Below are 25,382 nucleotides of genomic sequence, written 5' to 3'. Positions count from 1 at the left end.
ACAAACAAAAACCCTGAATTCAAAACGCAAGAAAACCTCAAAACAGAAACACAAATTATCCATTCCAGTTTGTATCCATCACATGTTTGGAAGTAATTTTCTTTGACCTTTTTACACTGTTATGTATCACAATGTTTTACATCTCTGGAGGCTGTGAATCGAGCCAACCTCAGAAACAATCGAATAAATAGGGAAAGAGATGGTAGTACCCTTACCTTATATAGTCATTCACTTGTATAAATCAACCCATGTATAGCAGCAGCTCAGAATCTTGAATACAACAGCTAGAAACCCGCCATCTTGTATTATTCTGATTCAGTACGAATCTGGTGTTCATGGACTATTTCCTGTTCCTAATGACTTAATTGTTTTCCGCTGCCACATTGCAGTTTCAGGATCAAATCTCAGCTCCCATGTAGGCCAGTAGTGCAAATCCTGTTTCAGTGTCAGCACTCGTGGCTTCCCATTTAGGTGGACTGTCTTTACACGAACAAATTCTCCATCATTGATTTCCTGTACGTTATATGAAATACACGGATATCAGTTGAATAAAGAACAACCAATCAAAAGTACTTGGAGGTCATAGGTTAGAATCCTCTTCGAGTTTGCCATAGGTAGAAAGAACAAACAATAAATATAGCACCCACATATGAACGGGTTGCTTGCATATGTACAAACAAAATATGGGGAATGTTGAAGAACTAGAAAGCAGGCTGAGAGTATGAACATCACTGATAGCCTCTGAAATATATTCTACAGCTATGTTCGGTAAACTAACGGATAAGCTAGATGACAATGTAAAATGACATAAAAGGAAATGTTAAGAAAACTAATTGGTAAAATACAAGGGGCATCATTTAAAAAAAAAGTGGAAAAAGCCCAGGTGCTTATTGAAATGCTATCTCGAAGAGCTTTTCAAAAAGCTAGCTTATGGATGACCAAATGGGACGAATATTTTTGTTATGCCAATTTTCTGATATAGTATTCGTCCATTATGCATTCATACTATGACAAATCCCAAGACATTATAGATTGATTAAATTTGAACCTCTAATTACAGATAGAACACCTGACACCTACACCAAAATGACCCTTGATGAATAGAACAGTTGTACCTTTGTGACATTAACAAAAGCATCCAAGTCTGGAGTTGGTTTTCCATTAACTTCCACAATCCATTGAAGAGCATATAAACCATATCTATGCACAGGACTCCCATGAGACCACCTGCAAATTTCGAAAGAGAGTAGATTCTTTGTTGAAACTAATTAAAGACATGCATGTTCCAAGATCAGTGTAAGTAGCACTTTGACCAACCCTGAATAAAAATTAATGGTCGTGCTTTAGGGTGTTCTTATATTCAATTTTTGCAAAAAAAATTAGCAAGATTTATACTTTCTTTTTGCACACTTTGCACAAGCCTAGGGTCTTCAGGGAAACAGGCACTCTAATATTTGGGTAGAGGTCAGGTATGCATCCCCCCCCCCCCCCAAAAAAAAAAAAAGTGTATAAGTTTATTTGTTTTATTTATCATATATAAATATTATATATTGAGAAAAAAAAAAAAAAGAATCCACCCTGGTCGGACGTATTGGTCTGGTTTGATCGTGCATTAGGGTTTAAAAATAACCATACCCTGCCTGATTCTCACTTTAGCTAGTATGGTAGCAACATATGAGCAAGCACTGCTCAAGGGATTACCTATGTTCCTGCCACGATAATGATGCTCGTCGTTGGGTTAATAGCCCAACGGTACTTGGGTTACCGGTAGATCCCAACCTTCTTGGAGGTCAAGGTTCAGGTCTAACCAAAAGTGAGGAGCGTGAGAATTTTGCTATACATAAATATTATATATACTTAAATAATGATGCTCACTATACAAGTCTAACAGAAAGAGACTGCATTTCGCGTCGAGTCTAACCCATACCTTGTCACATATACACCATGGCCTTCTTCAGGCAGAAACCCGAGGGCACGCACAGCTGGATGAGGATCCTGTACGAAACATCCACACCAATTAATTACACGTGTGGTACCATTGCCATCTCTTATATCTGTTCCCACAAGAAGCTCGATTTCGCGTCCCTGAGAGACCACAAAGAAGAATACTCAATATCAACCACATTACTTCCTGGATATGTGGATGATGGCACAAAGTAATATATTTGATTGAACAGCTGTATAGGGTGACCTGACGAAAGATGGTCAATCCAAGTTTCTCTTCCATGCCATCAGAGAGATCCAAGGCATGGCATGCATCTTCAAAATCATGAAAGCATGTAACTGGCTTTTTATTGATTGCCAAGACCATATCGCCTTGTTCTAATAAATTCTCAGCCTTTGACCCTGCCAAGCAACCTTTGACGCGCAGAACTTGACGTCTAACGGGATCCTTTTTCGCAAGAGCCTGTGAGCAAGAGTCGACAAATTTATGAAAATATGAACTTGTGCATATTTTACCAAGTTTTCTGTAACATCATGCGTAGATTGTTAGATGAAATATGCAACATTTTACAAATAGTGATACAAATCCTTGATGAACATCACAAGTATCAAGAGTTCCCTAGCAAAAATCAGACATGGCCACATTTTCATATCCAGGGAATATTGTTGACACATGACATTGATGCATTTCCGTTTCACAAATAAAAGCATCATGATATTCTCTATTTTCCATGGCTTTCATAATTATCACTTGGAATATCACACCTAACCATACCAAACCAAATGAACCCAGTATATCCCACCCAGAGGTGGGGTATGGGGGGCAGGATTTACGTAGACATGTCTTCTGCCAAAAGAGTAGAATGGTTGTTTCTGACTTGATCACACCTAACACTGCCTATGTATTCTCACACGGCTGTCGTAAAGCCAGGATGTAGGAGGCGTGTGCTAGGCCTTGCGACCGGCTTTGTATCTAGCGATTCCAATTGAAATAGCTTCTCGCGTCACACATTATTATTAGATTCTTGGCCAATTTCAGGGTTATATATAGAATCATCATGGTATCCTTAAAAGTTGTCAATCTAATTTTAAAATGAAGGAAGTGGTGAAGAAAGATGAGAAAACCCACAACCAAAATTCCAGAAACAGGTTAGCTTTTGTTAAATCATAATAGAAAATAATTATTTGCTTCAGGATATCCAAAGAGCAAATTATCATATATGAAGATAAGAAATAAACTTGAACATAACAATACAAATGTGTTTTAGACAAAAAGGGACCAGAAGAAACACAAGGTGAGAAGCATACTTGGATCCAATTGTTGCTGAGCCCAAAACTTCTAGCCTTCGAGAGTAAAGTAGGATAAAGCTCAACCTCCAATATCCTGACCAGAGGCATCGGTCTTTTGATACCATTTATAAGAAGGGATGGTGCTTCTGTACCTGATATGATTTTTTTGAGAACCTGACTGATTGAATATATAGGAATACCTCTGACAAATTGATGGTCTTCAGATGAACTCAAGCCATATTTCAGCTGCAAGCAAGATTTAGCCATCAACTTTTAGTCAACCTTCTAACAGCTAAAATGGACTAAAGAGTACCAACCTTCCTTTTCTTTTTTGACCGATGATTAGTACAAACCTGAGTCGAAAAGCTCCCCCATATAGCTTTAACTCTTCCATGCTCATCAGTAAGCACTCCTGAAAAACTGCTACCGAAGTCTGCATACAGCAAGATATATAACTACTCAATCAAAATCAATGTATTTTAAGATGCATGCAAACAGTGGATTCAACAATGTACCAGTGTCAAGCTCTATTACTTCCATGTTGGTAGCTCTGTAACGTGGAGAATCAGCTGAGCTGATGTTTAGAGCTGCAAATGGGTTGGTAACAACAGATTTTCTAGATGTTGCTTGTAAGCTCCTACTTAACCCCACAAGATAGACTGTCTCTCCACGATGCAATGCAGGTTCTATCACATAATGGAAATTTAAATTCCTTTAGTATAATAGAAAGAGAAAGCATCTCATCAATTCATTTGGTATAAGTAGTTAGGATAGGAAGGGGAACACAATAAACAAGAAAAACAGATAAGAAACATAAAGCTGCCACCCAGGTTCTTGTACAGCCTTTCAGTGCACTGAAGCACATTTGGCATGATGAATGCGGTTAAAATACAGTCCCCATAAGGCCACAAATAACACTTGACCTTATATATGTAAGATTTCTCTTTTAGGAGGATAGAGGGAGAGTCATGAGGAACCATCCACACCGGCCTAAAGGAGGCATCCAGGCCATCCAGTAAGAAGTCATCATCCAGACCACAATCTACTGTAGCAATCAGTTATAGTTTCCTTTCCTCTTTGTTTCAGCCTGATTTCTGTTCTATCAGCTTTTCTCTTCTAAAAATGTTCACTGCTTGGCTTGCCAACTTCGTAATGGTTGATATCTTCTCTAACTTGAGGAGTGTTAGGAGATGGATTAAAACTAGGGTTTCTTATGTTCATCTGTTTAGGCCCCATATGACTCTCACTAGGAATACAAGATATTTATTTAACCATATTTTCACAGAGATCTCCGACATAGCAGCTTGTTAGAGTCTCATTCCTATAATACAACCAAACGCAGAGTTTTATTAAGTTCAACTATATCAACCTGATAATTTTAGGTGCACGCTAACTGCTTCAAATAATATAGATTTTTTAAACAGGATTTTAAACCCAAAGCCTCTCTTACACCCTATCTATGAAGATTAGCTATAGAAGAAACTAAAGAGATTAACCAGCAGAAAAAAATACACAATATACAAGCAACCAATGAAATGTGACATTTGACACCTGATTCACCAAGAAGTTTGCCTACCAGTAAGAAGTTCGGCAGCTCGCACTACTGAAGCACCAGTAGCTCCGAGTGCAGAAGGGTCATATGCAATAATAGCATAGTTGTGAACAGGATGGAGAAAGACCACCTGAAAAATACTAGGCATATTCAATGAGAAGAAGAACAGTCACCCCGTTCTATTCATCTACTAAGTACACAAAAATAAGGACAGATAAACAGTTAGCTGTGTTATGTCTCTGTTTCATACCTCCCCAGGAATTTCAATTGGAAAGGCAGCAAAAGATAGCATCACATCTGATGCTGATATAGCAACAGTATTCTTGTCCACTGCAACCAATCCCATTTCTTCAGAATGATATATAATCACACCAGTCCCAACAAAATGCTGCGAGTGAACACCATCAAGCATGCATGATGATGGTACATAAACCTGAAAAGTCAGTAACCAAGAAATATCCTATGAGAATTGAGAACATATCAAAACTGTACAAAAACTCAATCAAATAAAATATTATTAGAGGCAGTAGAGTGAAAGAAATTCGTTCCATATCAGAAACAATAGCAGCCCTTGTAAGATGCAACATATTTGTCTGAGAGTCCTATATTCAATATCGTTGGATTCATTCACAGGGCCGCAGCTAATTGTTAAGAGTTCTGTAGAAACACTAGATAGGTCTTATCAAGCTAACATTGACAAATACACTAGAACATATGCATATCCAAGAGATCATATAGAAGGATCCTCAGTCACCTTGTAGGTGGGTTAGACAGTTTGTGAAGTACCAGTGAGGTACCAAAATCAGCTAGTTAGTATGGCCCTAAACTGTTTGTGATTTTAATGTCATCATGCATAATGTAGTTGTGATTTACATGAGATCAATGGGTTTATTGGTTAAGCTATAATATGAGTTAGAAGGTGCAGAGTGTACACTTGTATAGCTAACTAGAACCTGGGACCGCTGGATGTCACGATAAGGAGGGGGTCAAGGAGGCGCACTCCCTTGCAGGGTTCTAGGGGCAGCGCCCCTGGTGGTGATCCCTTCTGAACTTTAGTGCAATAACCGTTTCTAGATCATATCTAGAAGGAAAAGTCACAAGGCGTGGCCTTGGTTCAGAAGACCAAGTCCACAAGGCTTCTTAAACTTCTGAAAACCAAGTATGTTTCCAGAAATTAGCTTCAAAAAGCCGAGTCCACTTCATCTGTAATTCAGAAGGCTGAATCTTCAAATGGCGTGACTTAGTCTCAGAAGGCTAGTATCCTGAGCTTTAGGCAATAATGGTTTCTTGATCTTATCCTTGGTAGTTATTTTGATAACTGACCTTATCTTTACATAACTAATTAACCGCCCAAATTAACTAGTGAGTAGCTACCTATTTAATGGTGTTTTCGATCTCAATTTAATATAAGAGAGAAGATAAAAATCTCTGTGCATTTTTGCTCTTGATTTGCCTTCAATTCTAGAGTGCGTATTCGGATTCGTGATACCCCAAGGCTGAAATAAGGACAAAATATTACCTATGAACAGTGTTTCTGTTCAGGATCCATATTACGAGCCAAGTTCTTTTCATCGATATCTAATCCTTAAACCCATATTTCTAACATGAGCTAAACATTGATATGTGTATGTGCAACTCTAGTTTGGTGCTGGTGGCACACAACTAGAAGTCAACTGGTTAAATGGTTGGCCCAAACAAATAGTGATGCTATTGTTATGCATTGTAAGCTATTGTTACTCGCCCCGTGTTTTTCCAAATAGATTTTCCACGTAAACTCAATATCTGGTTCATACTTCGTTGTGTGTGCGTAATGGAGGCTTAACGATAGGTAATTGCTACAGATTGATAGGAAGCACATTCAGTTAGATGGCACACGAAGGTCAGGCTGAGGCTGGGAAACAGGAAGCTTACTTGAGCAGTGAAAGAGACGTCATTTAAGGTGATGAACAAACGTCAGAGCAAGATCAGATTCCGAAGGACCATAAGTTGAGAAAAGTGGGTGCAGAGAAAGAAGACACATGTCAGTAAAAGTAGGCCCTGAACTCTGAAGTACACAGGAAGTTAGCTGGCAGACCCAGAAGTTTTGCAAGGAGTCGGTTGAGAAAGTGATTCGAATCTGGGTCATCCCAGTCCCAGCTAAGGTTGATCTAGAAGTTCATACCCAAGGAGAGTGGATGGATAGTTAGATACTCTTACCATTGCTCCACCCCCACTCTATACATGTGCTCGACGACCTAACAATATTTATGGAGGATTCATGTATTTGAATTCAAGAGAAGTCTCCCTGACAAGCTGGGGATGCATGCGATAGACCAGCAATAATCAAACTGTTATACCCTGGAAGCAAAGCTATTATAGAGTCGATAGTAGATCAATAAGGATGCAATAGCTAGTTAAGAGGGATATGGGCATATAGGAATTGTGAGTATATTGTTACAAGGGGATAAAAGGAAATAGTATTAGTGGGTCATCTGTTAAATAGGTGAGAGGGTAGTCAGAGAGGAATATCAGATATGTGAGTTGTTTGGCATGAGCCCGGGAGAGATCCGACACTCTTGAAATGCTGTGAACTTTTGCTCAACAATTTCTTATGATTGTAAGCTTACAAATTCAGAAATGGAAACAAGGGTTCACAATATTTCTCGAGTGTCAGATATCTTCTAGGCTCATGCCAAACAACTCACAAATCAGATATCCCTCTCCTGCTACCCTCTCACCTATTTAACAGACCACCCGCTGATACTATTCTCTTTAACCCTTTGTAACAATATACTTACAATTCCTATATTCCCCCTATACCTAGCTATTGCGTCCTAGTTAAAACAACTATTGCCTCTATAGCAGCTAGGCTTCCAGGGTATAACACAAACTTAAAAGAGTTATTGAACATAAATGAGGAAGTTCTTGGAACATTTTTTTTACAGTGCTACATGCCTACACCCTGCACAGGTTATACTCCAAATCCGAGGTGAAGAGATGAAATTTGAATAATAGTTGCAGGCAGGCAGCATAACCTACTCATGTTCCTCATTGCTCCATCTTTCGACTTCCCTCAAACATCTTTCAGTTCAGTCAGACGTAATTAAGGGTGTTATTTCACATTGTATAAAAAATCATATGAAAACCAGAAATAAACTTATATACCAAGAATCCAAATATAGCATCAGCCGCAGAAAATACATGAACAATGACCAAGTTCTGAAGAAATTTACCTCAAACATGACAAGAGTGGGCTCTATTACACGCTCAGCGACAGAAGCATTACCAGAGTCGGCTGATGTACCATGCTCGTCTCTCACTACTGTATCTCCTGGAGATCTTGGATCTTCCAGCTGCTCAAATTGTGGTAGGCCATTTAAGTCAGCAATCACAATTCCGTCAGCAGACAGATCTTCCTCCACTCTGCGCTTTTTTGTTCCATTGTCGGATTCCTCTTGAACATGTGGTTCATCAGTAACATGATCAGAGCTACTAGTGTCCATACTGGCAACACCATTAACCAGTTCTTCACCAATATCTTGGTGCAGGGGTTCAACAAGACGATTTTCTAGAACTATATTGCTTGTCAGCCCTTGTTCAATAACTTTGATGCCAGAAGATATAAGTTGGGAATTGGGAAGCAAAGCTTGCTTTCCTATCCAAATACCAGAATTATCATCACGAGTATATATCTGAGGGGGTGCATACCACTCATGGCGATCCACTGTAACAAGGACAGACTGCAACCAAAAGAAAGTCATAAGAGATCCACCATCTCAACTTTTGAGAATTTAAACACACGATGGTGTATATATTCAAATAGGACACAGAAGTGCATATGTATACATAAAGGTGGAGACAAAAAGAACATGCTGAGTAGCCAGTGTCATAAAAGGGTTGACTTTGTTCTGAAACACCAACACTTGCATGGATAATTAGTCCTTGCGACGTCGACTAAAAACTACGAACGAAGAAAAATGAAAGCACGAAGGTCCGAACAATATGCAAGACATTTAGGATTTATTGCTATATTAATTTGATCACGTGATGCTATGATATTGTTTAAATACAAGTCAATCCTCCAGCAACACTTGCTAAAGAACATTCACAAGTCCAAAAGAAAATCTCTCATAAAATAATGTTGAAAGACTGACATGGATCATAAACGTAACCTGAAGCTCACAAAAAGACTGCAATATGCTTCTATCTATGATTCTATTATACAAGAATCTGACATTGATGTTGAGCTGACCATAAACTACATAATCAAGACACATCTGGGCGATATGGGCTGCTCTGTTGATGGACTTCGATTATCAGGTTTTGCTTTTTTGATTGCCGCACTTCTGAGTTCAAGGGTCGTAAACGCTAACTGGGTAAGAGCTTACTGTGTCACTACTTTACCGGGTGAGCATGGCAAGGGCCGAGAATCTTACCCGGTAAGTGAGGGTGGTGACTCTTACCCGGTTAAGGCTTACCGGGTAACAGATGCTTACCCACAATTTTACTATGCCATTTTGATGGCCGAGAATCTTACCCGGTAACGTGAGGGTGGTGACTCTTACCTGGTAAGCGCTTACCCGGTTAACGTTGGTAAACGGCCCCTAAAAGTTGTATTATTCAACTTATTAGTTGAATTACTATAAATATATCATAACCTGGTTTCTCCAATATAGGGGATGTATTGTTTCTGTGGTTCCTGAAGCCTCCTCAGAAGCCATGGATTTCCATTTGTATGAAACCAACAACTAAAAGATTTTTAAAAATTTGATTTGAGCCGATGTATCTATACTTATGTATGAAGCTTATGTTATCTTGGATGTGAAGCCAAGGAAATGATCCTAGTCCTATTCTAGTCATTTCTTTGTCCTGACACTATTGCCAAATCTATTTCTATCCAGCAAAACCTTCCTGGGTGCCAGAGAAGACACATGAAAACTATGTTGTCCCAAGAGGAATGGAAAGTGAAAACTCGTGAAACTAATCTTTCTTTTGAAGCCTGAAACAGTGAATAACCCCGAAGCACACGGTATGGATAGGAGTCAAATGGAACATAGAATTGTTTGTAGTCAAATTGAACTAGTTCTGTTTTCAGAACCATAAAAGGCAGTAAATAAAAATGCATCAGATGCAGAAGGCCAAGACTTGCAAAAACCCTTAACAAGCATGCAAAAACAATCACTGTGCCCAAGAATAATGACAACGTAATTTATAAAACCGGAAATACCAACTACTGAGCCTATTTGAATATTTGTTCCTCCAAAATTAAGTGGGCTACGATTCATTTACAAAATTTTCGCAGTTCTAGGAGTGATGATTCTGATAAGACTAGTATTTTGTAGCATTGTTTCACCTCAAAATTCTTGCAATATGCTTCTCTTTAGGATATGCATACATACATGCTACATAAGTACATATACATATCTACATATTATACACACACACACACATCTACATGCATATCTACATACATACGTACGTATATACATACATATATATTATATATATAGTGTATAAAAGCTTTTCATAAGGTTCATCTGATTTTAATTTTGTACTCCTACCAGGCTTTCAGATCAACAAAATAGTATATGAAAGCTTTTCACAAGGTTCATCTGCAATTAATTTTCTCAGAAGAAGCATCGAATAATCTCAGTGATATCTCCTTTGACAAACCAAAGATATAGTCTCTTAACCAACGCCCTAGGTAGCAGTAGTAAAGAGAAACTAAATAGTAAATAAACACAGATGTCAAAGGAGAAGTCTCTAATTCTAACAGGGAGAAGTTATAAGACTTCAAATGATGGTTCTTGAAAGCTTTAGTCATTACCTTCTTCCTATGGCGATCCAAATAGCTTATGTATTCTAGTGGAACTCTAGCTCCTCTGGAGAGCTTAGATAGAACATTGACGAAGTCTTCAAGATGTGAAATGTCTTCACCAGCAAACTTCTTGATAATGGCATGCCTAGGAACTCCAGCTCTAAAAAGCATGTAACTGCAGGTGTACATAAGCATATTCGGATGAGCATACAAATAAAAAATGGTGCAATATTCCTGTCCAGAAGCAAAAGCAAAAGAGAAACCTCCACACATACTGTTCAGATTGACGATCAAAACCCAAAAGTGTTATATTAACATCATTAATGAACTAGAGAAAGAAAGAAATTTTACTTTATTGGAGTCTATCAAAGAACTTACCCAGGTTCTGAGACATAGACAAGACCACAGTGAAAACGGAAATTCCTAGCCTGTTAAGAAGGAAAGATGGTCATGATAGGATTGACAGCATCATCAAAAGGCAATAACTATCCCTGAGTAACATTATATGATTGTGGAGACATACTAAAATTCATCATAAAGTTTTATCGACTTTTTGGAAAGTCGGAACATACAAGATGACATCAGCTAATATAACATAATGAGAATATGATCCAAGTTCAAACAAGAAAAAGACCATCGACACTTAGACTACTGCATGTTATCTGAGTGGCATGTGCTTTTCCATGAGACTCGGACAACATTTAGGTAAAGGAAGTAGATGTAAAGACCATCCATAGCATTGGAAGCCTGCTAAGTACTTAATTCGTTCTTATGTAACGATCATGGCGCACCAAAAGAAAAAATTGTTTTCAACAGCTACATCCCTGCTTAGAATACCATAAAAGCACACTTTCCAATAGAGAATGACATAAACCAGTAGAAGATGATCAAACCAACCTGTTGATAGGAGAGAGGGTGTATTACTGCACCACTAACTTCCAAGAAGTAGTTTGGAGTTATGGAGTGTAAATCCTGAACCTGAATAAAGCATATAGAGAACAAATTAAACTTGCAACAATAAATGACTGCAGAGCATAATGTCAAAGAAAATGTCAGTTATTGAGCTTGAATTAGAGCTGCAGCAAAATAATGGTTCTACAGATTTTACAGGGCCTATTTGCAGATAGTCCTAATACACTAAGAATTGAACAAGCTGGTTGATGCCAAAAATCTTTTGTTTACCACACATCAACTGAGCCTGAGCACACAATAATTAACCCTGTTAAGGGGATGCAACTTGATACAATGGTAAAAGATAAAACAATGGCACTTGGGCTAACAATTATGGGTGTGAGAATATGTGGAACCTCAGATTTATCTCCAAAAGATCCCTAGAGGAGAGAAGGGAGGTTCCAACATATATAGAGAAATGGTCCAAGTCTAGCCGATGTGGCATCTGACACGCCCCCTCCAGGAGGCTGGATGGACACAGTTGTCCCAGAGTGTCGAGAGGGGGCTAGACATGTGCAGATTGACCCAGAGTATCAAGTCCCTGGAGTGGTGGACCTTGTCTCTATACCATGTGAGAATATATGTGGACCCCATTATATTACTCTCCAAAAGAGCCCTAAAGGAGAGAAAGGAGGTTCCAACATATATAGAGAATTGGTCCAAGCCTAGCCGATGTGGGACTCTAACAATGGGCATACAGCCCAAAGAGGCAAAAGCATTTATTCACTATACTTTTGACCAAAATGGTAAATGCTCAAATCACTTGGCCATTACACATTAAATTCTAAAAGAGTAAGCCGGGTACTGTTCCTTCTTCCCCGAACACAGTACTAAGACATACTCCCTATGCCCCATATGAAATGATTATATGGTTATAAAAGACAAAACCATCAACGAAGAAAGTTTTACTTTCTCATAATAGCTACTGCCCATATATCTAGACGGATCCATGTGCTTTCATGTTTCAAGATGAAGGCCGAAGAATTACAGTTCACAATGAACTTCACATTTCTATAGTACTGTCATACGGTGAAATAAGTTTGTCCAAACAAATTTATAACATTTTGTTCAATTCATCAATATCAAATAACTTAACTGCAAGCAGATACAAATTTCCAGAGAATGAGAGAGAGAGAGAGAACAAATCAATCCACAAGAGGTTTATATTATTTCCCATAAATTTTATATGACTTATGCAACAAATATACAGAACTTCCCCAAATCATTTGACCTGATATATCCAACCCGACTAAGTCAGAGTTATCCATTTCTTCTGGAGATGCTATTGTGGTTCTCATATCATTGACACCTAAAATTTACTGTCATTCCTGTTTTCACCATTGCCATCTAATACAGGGAAACTTGTGTGCTTTTTCACATATTAACTGTATCTTATATATTTGAAAGAAGATGAATACCTATAGCTTGAATTTTTTACTTCTGAACTTGCTAATGAATACTGGTCTCACTGAGGAGTAACAACTCCTCAGAATAATGCATCACTGACATGGGTTATCAATTAATTGAAGATCTTTCAGTTCTCAAGTCATGTCAGTGTACTGCAATATAATATCCAAAAGTTTATACAGCAATACAAGAAGTTATATCCCTTCCATTCCATGATTACTGTGCACAATTGACAAACATTCTAATCGAGTATTATCAATTGATCAGGTATACAATTAATTTCATGGCACACTAAAATAGGGCAACCATTAACCAATTCGACATACACTTCAATCTGTGACACAGGTATAGATACATAATACTATTAAGTTGCCAATGCACAATTCCAATTCCATACTCTAGCACACTTGCAATTGTTATTAAAAATTCTACATATTTCTGTAGACGGTCTTCCTATATCATGCTTCAGACCATTTGTTTGCTAAGAAAAGGTAGAGATGCTATTGGCAAGCATTTAATTTTTGCTATATGATCATGGATATGTGACTAGATGCTCGTTACTATATGCATTCGCGCATAGAAGTTATGATGGTAGTCCTTAACAAACTAGTTTCACAGGTATGATCATTAGTATCAGAAAACAGGATTGACTAGTGTCATGAATCATGATGTATTTAACATCTTGGCATGAAGAAAATAGCATAGAACAAGTATGTAAAGCACCAATCACCCACCATCAACTGAACGGTAAAAGGCCTGCCACCCCTTTCAAACTCTAACTCAACATTTTGGCCAACACTATCATCAAGTGAAGTCTCCATCCTCAGAAACTGAGTAATCACCTGCAAGAAGACTTATTCATTTAAGCACCAATTTGCAGATAATGTTTTAAGAGTCAACACCTAAAGTAGATGTTAAAGATTATTTTGTCATAAATTCACTTGCTGTGTATATAAATCCACCATAGTAACATATGCTGATTGATGTTCAAATACTAATCATCAAATTACAATATTTAGTAACATGTGCTGATTAAAATTATTTATAATAACATCAATGTTCACATTACACTATTTTTAACCAGGATCCTAGTCCATGAATTGAACTTCATCATAATTGAGAACCTCAGAAACAAAATTCAATATTTGAAAGTTTCACATAACATTGACCATCTTGAGGACAATGATTGTTCTTTTTCTTTTTGAACAACAAAGGTGGATGATCCCCAACAAAGATATTAAAGACAATAAAGGGTCAATAATGGCAGTGATGGCCACTGTTGAAGTATTAATATTGATGTCTCGGTTCAAAACAGAGTCCGCTTCTGAATTTTAAGAGATAAATGAAATTAGTTTTTAACTTCAAACGTGAATAGAATTGTTTTGGTTATTGAGAAATAAATGGTAAATGTGTTAATTTATGAAGAAAAAAAAGTACTATGATAGAAAGGATTTTGAGCTAAGAAAGGTAAGAGTCGATCTGTTGCCCACCTCATTTCATTTCTCATCTCCATGTAATGAGTTCCATATACAGAAATCCTTGCACCATTAAAAATTGGGAATGAGACCCACAAAATGGAAATAAGAAATTAAATGAATCTGAATGGACTAAACCAATTGACCCATAAACTTCATTGTAAAGTGCAAATACATTCTGTGCTTTTAACCCAACTCAAACTGAAGAAACTTATTCAATGGTCACTGCTAATCGCTTTTGGTCCCAAATCTTTGGGGTTGCTTTTTCCAATAAACATTGGTTACATTTCTTTATGTTATTTGTACCAGTAACTGGTTTATGGATGAGTGCTCTTGGAGTAGTCGGTCTGGCCTTGAACCTATGTGCCTATGACTTCGTTTCTCAGGTTTGAGAATTTAAATTTTGGTGAGAAAGGAAGACCTTTTTCAAATCAATGAAGTAAAACTATGAGGACGGAGCTTGGGGGAACCAAAAACAAAAAACATAAGCAAAAGTTGAACAACATGAATGTAATCAACTGAAATTGCTAAATGTGGTCGATTATACACACCTCCCCATTCATGCGAACAAGCACATCACCTGGCTCCATATGTTTATAAGCTGGGCCACCTGGCACCTACAACATTCCCATGATGGCATCAGGCATTACATACTGCTGAACCTATAGAAGATAGCGATTTCACAACAAAAATGGAAAGGAACTTACCACAGAATCAACGACAAGCATCCCAGTTTCACTTAGCGGAGATGCATGGCGAACCAACTAATCCAGAAATAACTTGGATAAGGCAATGGAGAAGTTCAACATCTTTATTTCCAAAAGAACCAACAAATAAAGTTGAATAAAGACCACAGACCTGCTCTGTTTCACTTTGTAGACCAAGTCGGCGGGTTTCATCAAATCCTTTGTGGAGAAAGGTTGCCTATATCAGATATATCATACAACAGTTTGAATCCTGAACTGTGCCCAGATGCAAGAACATTATAGTCACAGTAATTTACTCATTAAAACACTTGCAAAAAAATTAACTACAAAATAAACGATTTATAATAAGATTTTAAAGAAGTGGGACACCGCTTATCTACTTGCCACCAAAGGTTATCATCAACTTTATGGTCGCATCCGAGGCCATGCAATGAGGAAAGAGCAAAAAAATTATAGTCTCGGACAATATTGGATGAGGCAATGGGAGAAGTTCATGCACAAGATTTTCAATGCGTAAATCTTAAAATTCTCCTCCGTTCCTTTCTGAATTCCCCAAAAAGTCGTCTATTTCAAAGTCAATCATATAAGTGTAATTTTGTACTCCAAATTCCCTTTTGTCACAATTCCAGAACAGTTTGCTTTAATCTCTAGAGCAGTAGAGCTATATCATAATTATTTTCTCATTAACCGTAGGCTCTAGCTAATCTTTAATACAACCATTGTAGTCAAGTTTTATTCATCTGGTTTTAGCTCTGTGCATAGGCATAATCTTCTTCATAGTTCATTAAAGACCCACATCTCGCTGTTCCATAATCAATTTCAGACCTTAAGTGTACATCTAACCAATATTTTTCATCATATTAGCATCAGCACTAAGCAATACTCTCAAGTGTTGTCGACACTTAACAGCTCAATGCAGTAAGTAAGATATGCATAGTATAGTACTAAACTACATGCTAATAAATAAAAAGGCAGTGTCATAAACGCAATAATCTCTTTTCAGATGATCATGAAGAACCCATTGAAAAAAGCAACTCCCAAATATCATTTGAATGCCGATCACAAAAATAGAAACAAAAAATTGGTGGTAATAACAGTAAATGTGCCTTGATAATAATGATATCAACTTATAGATATTATTGTCATCAGAATTTGGTACATAATTGAATTGGACATGATAAAAATGGCAAAGGAGAAACCAACAAACCTGGAGTGTACCACGAGGTATTGTAACAGCCTCCCACTTCCCTTGACAAGAATCTCTCCCCTTCTGCAAGAAATTTAAAGCCCTCACCACCTGCAAGCTCCAACTTTAGAACTTCATGCCTTACTTCGTTAAAACAACAAAGGACAAAGTTTGACAGCCTCTAAATAATGGTTAACTTCCAGTAAAAATAAAGAATGCAATTTCATACTAAGGCATGTACAACCACATCACCGGGTGGAAAGAGATATTAGGAGGAAAAGTTTGGAACATTACAAAAATTCAACTAAGCACACCCTCTTTAAAAAGTTCCCTAAAGCCCTTTTGTAAGATGAAGAGGAAAGGAAGGAACAGAACTAAAAATAAGGATATCTGTAGAAGCAGATAATATATCCTACTTTTAAAACCAGACACCTCCTAAATAATGCTCTCAATAAAGGAAATGAATGTTGGAAACCGTTTAAGAGCCTGCCTGGAAATCGTAAGCATAGTTATGTCTAAAAGGTTCCGTCATTGAAAACCTTAGTTTCCCAATCAAGCTACTTGCATTGGCATGACTAACAATCTCTCGCAGTTTCTTAGTTCTTAAGCAGATGAATATATTCTAAGTTGTAATCTAACAATAAAAGATGGAAATGATAACCCAGTGGCACTCAGTGTCCTTTGTCCCAGCTGTTGGGATCAAGTACATGTATATTCAATCCTCTTTCATTTATTATTTAGATCTTTAAGCAAGAATTTACCTTAGACATGCCAATTCTTAAATACATAATATTTCCCATTGTGAAAGTGTTTTTAGGCATTTGCTCAAAATTCTAGGATTCATGTTTCTCTACATATAGGAGGCTACCACAGGTGGCCTGAGATCTCGGTCATGCTAAGCTAACAAAGATTAAACTGAGTTGCTTTTCGGAAACTGTTATGTAATTAAAAAATACCAACATATGTTGCATTTAATTTCAAACAGACACTTTTAATCAACAAAGATATGTGCCTAAGCCCTGAGGATCCACTTAACATGTAGCCTATTTGTGTAAGAGCTGCCATTCATATAATGTATGGCTGACACCTGGAAAAAGTAGATGGAAGTCAAAACGGCTGTGGGATTATAGAAGGTCATATATTATAGAAACTTTTGAGCATTGCATGCATTCTTACTGTAGATAATTCCTCAAAGTTACTAGTGCTACAGTAGCATAAATGCTTTTCTGTTCTGGGAACTTCTAAGTCGAGCAAAGCATGAATAAACCAAATGAAACCAAACTAACCTAATATATCTCACGCGGAGGTGAAGTATGGGGAGGGTGAGATGTACACAGATCTGACCTCTACGCCAAATAGTAGAGTGGCTATTTCCATGAAGAACCCACCTCTGGGAAAAATGTATGTGAGAGAAAGACAACATTTTTCAGAAAGGTTGCAACGTTCACCAAAACAGAACGCAAAAAAAATTGTTCAAAAGAGAATATGTGGAAAAGAAGCACTAAAGCTAAAAGATATTAAGCATAACATAGAAGCAAAAGTATGTTCAAGGAAGAGAATAAAGGTTTGAAAGACTAGTCGCGACCCTGGTACCCTATTTTGACGGCTCACGATTCCTCCCCTTCTACCCTCTACTCTCCATCTACTGGCTACCACTTATGCTAGGCTGCTAGCTACTGGTCCCCACCCCTAGTCGACAACAAACTAGAAAACAGTAGCTTTGTTGTCTACCCTCTAATCCTGAAAACTCCTTTTAGGGGTCATGTTTTCGGAAATGTCTAAGACCGTCATATCCCTCCTCAATTGCTCATCTGATCAAAGCATTAATTTAACAGTAAAAAGAGAAGTCCAGGTGCATTCTCAAAAAAAATTAATTACGAAAAGTCCATGACTGGTCATGTGCGAAAAAGAAAGAATCAAATATTTGCATCCAAAGAAGCTGCCAAATTGAGCTAGATATAAACCTGAAGTAGGTGTTGGGCAACTGCAAAAAAACAGATAATATGAGACTCATACAGATCAGGAAGGAAGATATGCTTGCCCATTCTGCTATTACACTTAATGCCCGGAAATAAATCCATAAGAAAAAGGCTGAGAAAGATAAAAATGTATATAGCAAATTTCAAAATGAGGGAATAGAGCAAGGAACTCAGACAATGAGTCAAGTAGAAATGGGAAAGGGAAAGATAGATGAACAGAAAGTGGACTACTTTGTTTGGTGATCATTTGCCCCTACTTTGTCTTAGTGGACCCTTGGAACAATATCATAAGTTGTGATTTATATTGCTGCGCAAATGGAGCCCACAAGCCGACAGAAATTAACTTTTCTTATTTAGTCAAAATAGAAGTAAGCCTGGGTTGTACTTACTCGTTCTAAAGGGAAGAAAAATGCTGAAGCACTAGAAGTCTTGCTGCCAGCATTCAACGCAATTGCCCGTCCTTGCCAATCAATGACCGGAGAACCACTTGAACCTCCTTTAGTGCCTGAAGCTGCCTGTTGTGAGAAAGACAAGGAATACAAATAAACAACTTCCATGTTGTAATTGATAAAGCTACAACTTTTACAGGATCAACTACAGAAGCATTCTGTTTCTGAAAATGCTACAATAGGAGAGGTAAGCTCTTACAAGGGCTGTTCTGCTATACTACCATTTTTGAAGATCAGTGACTAATATCTAATAAGTTAAATAGTTCGTTGTAATTTTTTTATATGCGCGGTAAATAGTTATGTCAGTTAATTTTGTACTATGTTCCCATACCTCTATATAAATTCCAAGGTGCAGGAGAAGGCACAATTTAAGCTAGAAATCCGACATACTTGAACAAAGCCAATAATGATAAGCAGACTAAATACATGAACAAACAATGGCTGGGAGTGCTTCATAAATTGTACGAGTATGCAACATTACTTTTTCTCGATCATTTGGACCCGAAATTAATAGCATTAGTACAAGAAGCTCACCTGCATGTAGAATGTATTGAAATCATTATAGCCATCCCTGTAGCAAGGAAAGGTCTTGTTGTCAAAATGTGACGAATGGTGGCAAAACTTACAATCATTTTCTTTAAGCTATTATAGTATTATCACATATTAACAAATCCTGAGTAAATAAAAGGTAAGCAACACCAATTACATAAATCAGACATATAAGCATAAGAAATTTGATTCAACTGGATAAAATGTAAGCTTCAAGGTCTTTGATGGTAGAAAAGTCATCGTCTTTCTAACAACGGTTGTCTACACAATACTGCATTAAGCCAAACGTAGTTTTGCAACTTGTTCTTACCTTTTTGCCCTTGCTTATTTTTCAGTTAAATATAACTTAGTATTGGATTTGGTGTATCCCTTCATATTTTCTCTAACCAATTAGTGGTATAAAGTTTTAGATGGACAACACATGCTTTTAGTAACTAATACTGCAAAATGATTAAAAAAATTGAAAATAAACATTCAAATAGACTTCTTCAACAAGTGTGCTGTGCCAAGTCAAAGCAGGACAACTCTTTTGGGACAGATAATGTATCACTCGGGCGAGGCTTTATCATCTGAGAACTGCATATATTGTGATAACCGTGAGAACTTTTATCTTAAGGTATTGTTAACATGATTTTTCTCATCTAAGGCTTGCAATTAATGTATTGATAAACATATATTTGTTTCACAATGTGTTTGCTTCATATGTATGTGGTTCACAATATGAAACTTTTTTATGTGTAACTTTTGTTTGGCAAACAGGCTAAAAGTGTTCACATTGTGAAACAAGTACATAAACAAACACATTGTGAAACAAATATATGTTAACCGATATTCTATATCCTAGTCTTCGATGAGAAAAAATCATATGAAATAGCACATGATGCATTAGTTCTCAAGATTATCACAATTTCATGGGTTTTCAAAAGGTCGGCCATATATCCTATTTGAGTGATTGTTCCTTGATAGCTTTTATGATGATTAAGAAAATAATGATTACAGGTTGTTTAATGGGGCAGGCATAAGTAACTGAGAAGAAATATTTTAATATAAATGGTGAGGGCAACAAAAATAAGAAAACAGCATGTCCAGGTTCAGCATTCCATGTACAGAACCTGCCATATTGTCATCCTAGATGAATCTAATAAGGCCTGGGTGTTCTGAGTACAACAGAAGTGTTTGATGTCACAAAATTTTAGACCACTAAATTTCAGCAACCAAAGTCTGATACAGAAGTGAGTAGCAAAGAAACATCCATGGATAAACATTTAAAATTAAACCATTGATCATGATGCAGATGAAATAATGATGTGAGACAAAAAACAAGAAGTGCCAAAAAATCAACAAGCCATAAAATAATGTAAAACAAATCAAAGATGGTTGTCGTCCAAAAGCAGACACAGAAACTTAGTTACACACTGTTGACAGAACCCTACCAAAAGTACCTAGATAATTTCTGTTTAATACAAATAAGGAAAGTATTGTGAGGTAGCATACTTCTTATAGTGTGGAGCATCCCTATCCAGACGAGCAAGGGTACCAGCCAAGATAGAAACCTGTAAGTTCAGGGTGAAAGTATATCAGCATAGCCTAAAGTACAACATGATAGTAAAGAGTAAAAGTAAAAGAACAGAAAGAGGTACATCAATAAGAAAATCAAACTTCAGGAAAAAAAACATGCATTGGCAGATTATAATCCAATATAGAGTTTTTTTTTAGTATACAATATTTAATATACGGAAAATGAAACTCACACACACTCCCCACCTTCGGTGAGGTTGGTAAATATCGAAAATTTCCTCCGGCTGTCTTATTTTTGTGTAAATATGCTGACGGTACTAACATGTAAGAGTGTAGAAACGTAGATGTGGAATCCAATAGGATGAGGAAAGCAATGGATATTTGCATTTAGAGGGATAGAAAAGAGGGTCAGATAGAGTAGGGAAGTAAACATCTAAGTAAAGACACTTGGTGGTGGAATGAGGAAGTGCACAGAAACTTTTACGAAGAAGAATGATTGCTATGAAGTTTAGGTGGTTGTAATTTGTCGGGGTTTATAGAACACAAAATTCAAACTAGTCACTTTCACTTTTTTTGTATCTTTCAAGGAACTTGATGAAATTTGAATGTTACTTGAAGAATTTTGATGTTATTCAAGGTAACTACATCACAGTCACAATAGAACATGAAAATTCTTGCAAAGATTATATAAAATGGACAACTTTTACACACTTCTGAGATCAAAAATCTTGTTTTCCAAGATAACCTCATATAGCTATCAACTTTATCTTACTATATACCTTCTCTCCACTATCATTACCAACAACTCTAATTTCCAGTCCAACACAAGCAGCTTCAGGAGCAAGAGGGATCTCTTCATAGCTCAGGAACTGTATTGCTGCCGGATCGTAGCGGAAGAATCCAAAATCATGAACCTAAAATGCAAAAGCATAATATCATTATCATGCACAAAATCGCACTCTGAACTGAGACATTCAGCAATGCAGCATGAATCCAGATAGGCATGTCCAGCATGTACAAAGTGCTCCAAATATATTTCATAAAAATGGTTTTAAACAAAACAGAATAACATCAATCACAATCATTTTGTGAAAATGGCTCCACTTAAATTTGTTGATAGGAAAACAAAAAAAGTACACAGAAGGCAAAATAGGAATATCTCACATTCTTGTACTTTGTAAAAGAGGAATGTGAAGCAAACTTGGAGCTTATTACAACTTTAAGATTCCAGCTTAGCTTAGCTTTTTACAAGATCCATATTCTTAATCTTTCCTGATATTAAAAATTGTTGTAGGGTAAATAGGGCTGCCGAAGGGCTCCATGCTCTCCCCCACCCCCACATTTTTAATATTGAGAGAGGTTGCTCCTTAAACTTATTATGATTATCTTGTATTTCATTCCGATCTCTTTATCCCAAAAAATGTCTCCTTTTTCACTATCATCTTTCTTTCTACTTCATTGCACTTAAAAATATTGGATTGCAAAATAAAAAGATAAGCAGATTCAGAAAAATGAAAAGGAAAAAGTACCAGCATTATGATATTGTACTCCTGAAAAACGACGATGATGATGATGATAAAGACAAAAAAACTGATGTTCCCTTGAGCTACAGATTTATACAATTATTTATACACTGCATAGTGGTAACTATTAAGTCTAACGAAACTGGGTCATGATTGTTTAACAAACTCAAATACATGGGGAATCTTAAACAAATGCCGTATGATTTTAACTTCGTTTCAATAATATAAAAATCAAATGCTTTCAACCACAGCTTTGAAATCAGATTGATCGTGAAACTCTGTTTCAGTACCTGACCTTTTTACACAGAACAGAAATACAAAAGCAAGCTGCCAACTATGAAAACCTCTAAACCACTCGGCTACCAGAAGATAATCAAGTATATCATTTCCAATGGTCAAAATTAACGAACTTCCATACATGATAACAAGCACACACTGTGAAAACCGAAGTACTGAACCCCTCAAGTTGGTTCAAATAGAAAATTCTTCCAGATAATATAATGTTTCACAGATCTCACAAGATATCAATGATACATTAAGCAACTCACCGGGTCTCTATATATTGGATAGACTGGAATCTCTTCACGATTAACGAACATAGCTTCTGCTACTACAGGACCTAAAAAAAATATAATCAAATCAGCTAAAAGACGCATTAAAAGCAGCTACTTTCCCATCAAATATCAAGAAACATTAAAAAGGGAACCTTTTTATTTCCGAATTAAGAACATCTTGTTCAGGATCTTTAAGAGCAAAGATTTCATAACTTGCTACTCTATCTGTTGCACGATCACAGTCCACTTTGCAATAATTTTTTTGTTCAGAATTGATCCAATGTTCTCAAGTTTCTCAATCTCAGGTCATACTTATCCTTAAACATTTGCTAATTTTGGAAAGTGATGGCTAATGAACGAGTGGAGGAAGTAGAAGTTATTATTCTTACCAGTCACCAGAAATCACTGGTAAATGTGAAGATGAAAAGTCAGCTTACCAGGTTTAACCACATGACGATTAGTCAGTATAATTCCCCGACGCTTATCAACAACAAACCCCGTCGCATAGCTTGCACCCGCAGATTCAGTGTCAAAAGCTCGACAAGCAGTCGTACGAAGCACCACCACCGCCGGAACCACCTTGTGCAGCGCTTTCCTCCAATCTTCAGCTGTCGCATGGTTTTCATTAAACGGAGGATCAATTTCCATAGACAACTCATCCTTCATTTCCGATGGCTCCGATTCTAACCTCTCCGATGAGTCCTCCATCTCCTCAAAATACAAATTCCAATAGCTATTGATTTACTTCTTTGACTTGTTCTATGAAATCCTAGTAACTCGTAAATTAGGGTTTAAATATAAGATGTATAATGCGATCACTATGATTGTATATATGAGTATCCGTGCGTTTGTTCCGGAGCACAGCGACTGATAACAAAACTCCGGCGACGGCGACGGCGACGGGAACGACGGCGGCGTGAGTGTGTGAGAGATGGGAGCCGTTTGAGGAAATACACTCACCCAAGTCAGACTATATTTCGTCCATTTCCGTGTTCGTGTTGCAGCCTTTTCAACTTGTAGTGTGAAATTACGAGAAAGCCCTTGATTGCGGTTGTTGGAGTCAAACCATTGGTTGCTTTTTGGTCAACTTGTTATGATTCATGACTCAATAGGGGATTAGATATTACCTTTTTCTTTTTTCCTTTTCTATTTTTTTTGATAAAGTAATATTGCATCTTTCTTATTCGTATACGATGTCGTTTTAATAGATTAAAATTTTACCTGGTAAGTAAGCGATAGAGTTTAATTTTACCGTTAAACGTTTAATGGATAAGTGTTAAGGTAAACGGCCCCTTACTCTATAGGATAAGAATTTAAGACTTTCAAATTGTTTTTTCCCCCCTGGTTATAACATATTGTTCTGATGATAAGAGGTTAAAACCTCTTGATGTCTTCCTGTCCAGTAACCTCTTTTTAACCTCCTATCAATTTTTTTAACTTGATAAATATTCCGCTAAGCTAAATGCTTCTAACCAAACCTATTCCAGGTCGCTGCTCTCCTCCATTGATTGTCGATTATCGCCAGCTTTTCTAGGAAGATGATTTACTCATGTTTTCTATATAAAAACGATGTAACCTGTGTGGTTTTCAACATTTGATACGATTGTATTCATGATTGTTGCAGGGTTTGAGTCTGGATTTGGAAAATCATGAAAACGAGTATTTGATCTGTTATGAATAATGACTGCCTTCTCTATAAGGAAAATAGTAAGAAACCCAGTTTGATAAATTGGGTAGGGTCGAATAATCCTATAAATTATTCATCCAAATTACTCACGAAACACTGTAACGTTCAACTCGGTGATCTCCACATATGTGAAATATATACAACATCATTAAACATATTTGATAAAATGCCCCCACCTTTAAAAATGCAAATGGCCCCTTAGGTTCATTGATTAATTATTCGTATGTGAAAATCTTCATTATTTTGTATACAATGAATTCTTTTAGGACAAAATGTAATTAAACTTTTTGATCATGCAAGAGCCATGCTTTCCCATAGTCAACTATCTAAAATCACCATTCATTGTTTTTTTTTTTTTGAAGTATATAATATTTATATACGGCAAATAAAACAAATAAACTCACACACCCTCCTCATTTTTTGTGAGGTTTGAACCCTTGACCTCTTAAAAGGCCAATGACTCACATACCACTAGGCCAAAGACCCTTTGGTACCATTCACTGATATTATTGATATATATATATATATATATAGAGAGAGAGAGAGAGAGAGAGAGATTGTTTCAAATGCAACATATCACATTTGTATAACCAATGCAACCTAATAAATTGAAAATATTTATGGAAATGATGAAAGTTCATTTATTATAATTTAAATTTTTATGGAAGATAAATAAGGTTCATTAATTATGATCAATACTTTATATTAAGAAACAATCAAAACTTTTATGAAATTACATATTCATCAAATTAAATGGACGTTTGAGATTGAGTTATATTGATTGTACAAATGTAAAAGGATTGTATAATAACCC

General features: G+C 36.8%; 1 protein-coding gene across 6 annotated transcripts; it reads right to left on the bottom strand.

Moving 5' to 3' along the window:
• On the bottom strand, nucleotides 1–23,787 carry LOC112515313 (protease Do-like 7). Of its 6 annotated transcripts, XM_025122054.1 has the most exons (25): nucleotides 23,319–23,787; nucleotides 22,876–22,946; nucleotides 21,584–21,718; nucleotides 20,781–20,839; nucleotides 19,272–19,308; nucleotides 18,678–18,803; nucleotides 16,331–16,420; nucleotides 15,275–15,340; nucleotides 15,124–15,180; nucleotides 14,968–15,033; nucleotides 13,676–13,783; nucleotides 11,481–11,561; nucleotides 10,962–11,011; nucleotides 10,593–10,758; nucleotides 8,433–8,505; nucleotides 7,999–8,339; nucleotides 5,037–5,219; nucleotides 4,811–4,916; nucleotides 3,750–3,920; nucleotides 3,552–3,667; nucleotides 3,253–3,480; nucleotides 2,192–2,407; nucleotides 1,928–2,085; nucleotides 1,116–1,227; nucleotides 1–513 (listed from the first exon to the last, which is right to left on the bottom strand). In XM_025122054.1, exons 1-25 carry the CDS (start codon nucleotides 23,587–23,589, stop codon nucleotides 334–336), a joined length of 3,267 nt encoding a protein of 1,088 aa, XP_024977822.1. In that variant the 5' UTR covers nucleotides 23,590–23,787; the 3' UTR covers nucleotides 1–333. The 6 variants fall into 6 exon arrangements, 5 of the variants coding, with proteins under 5 accessions (XP_024977822.1, XP_024977820.1, XP_024977821.1 ...); XM_025122052.1 differs by having other exon boundaries at nucleotides 7,999–8,505; XM_025122053.1 differs by having other exon boundaries at nucleotides 3,588–3,667; nucleotides 7,999–8,505.
• Between the last annotated feature and the right edge of the window lie 1,595 nt (nucleotides 23,788–25,382).

The sequence above is a fragment of the Cynara cardunculus genome, assembly GCF_001531365.2.
Source record: "Cynara cardunculus var. scolymus isolate 2C chromosome LG 7, CcrdV1, whole genome shotgun sequence".
Taxonomy (NCBI): Eukaryota; Viridiplantae; Streptophyta; class Magnoliopsida; order Asterales; family Asteraceae; genus Cynara; species Cynara cardunculus.
Note: the sequence above shows the minus strand (reverse complement) of the source record. Positions and strands in the feature narration are given on the sequence as shown.

Coding starts and splice junctions, on each gene's coding strand:
- LOC112515313 (XM_025122052.1), bottom strand. CDS start 23,589: ATGGAGGACTCATCGGAGAGGTTAGAATCGGAGCCATCGGAAATGAAG. Junction 19,309..20,780: donor GATGCTCCACACTATAAGAA/GTATGCTACCTC, acceptor TCCTTGCTACAG/GGATGGCTATAATGATTTCA. Junction 514..1,115: donor CTTTTGTTAATGTCACAAAG/GTACAACTGTTC, acceptor TATAACGTACAG/GAAATCAATGATGGAGAATT.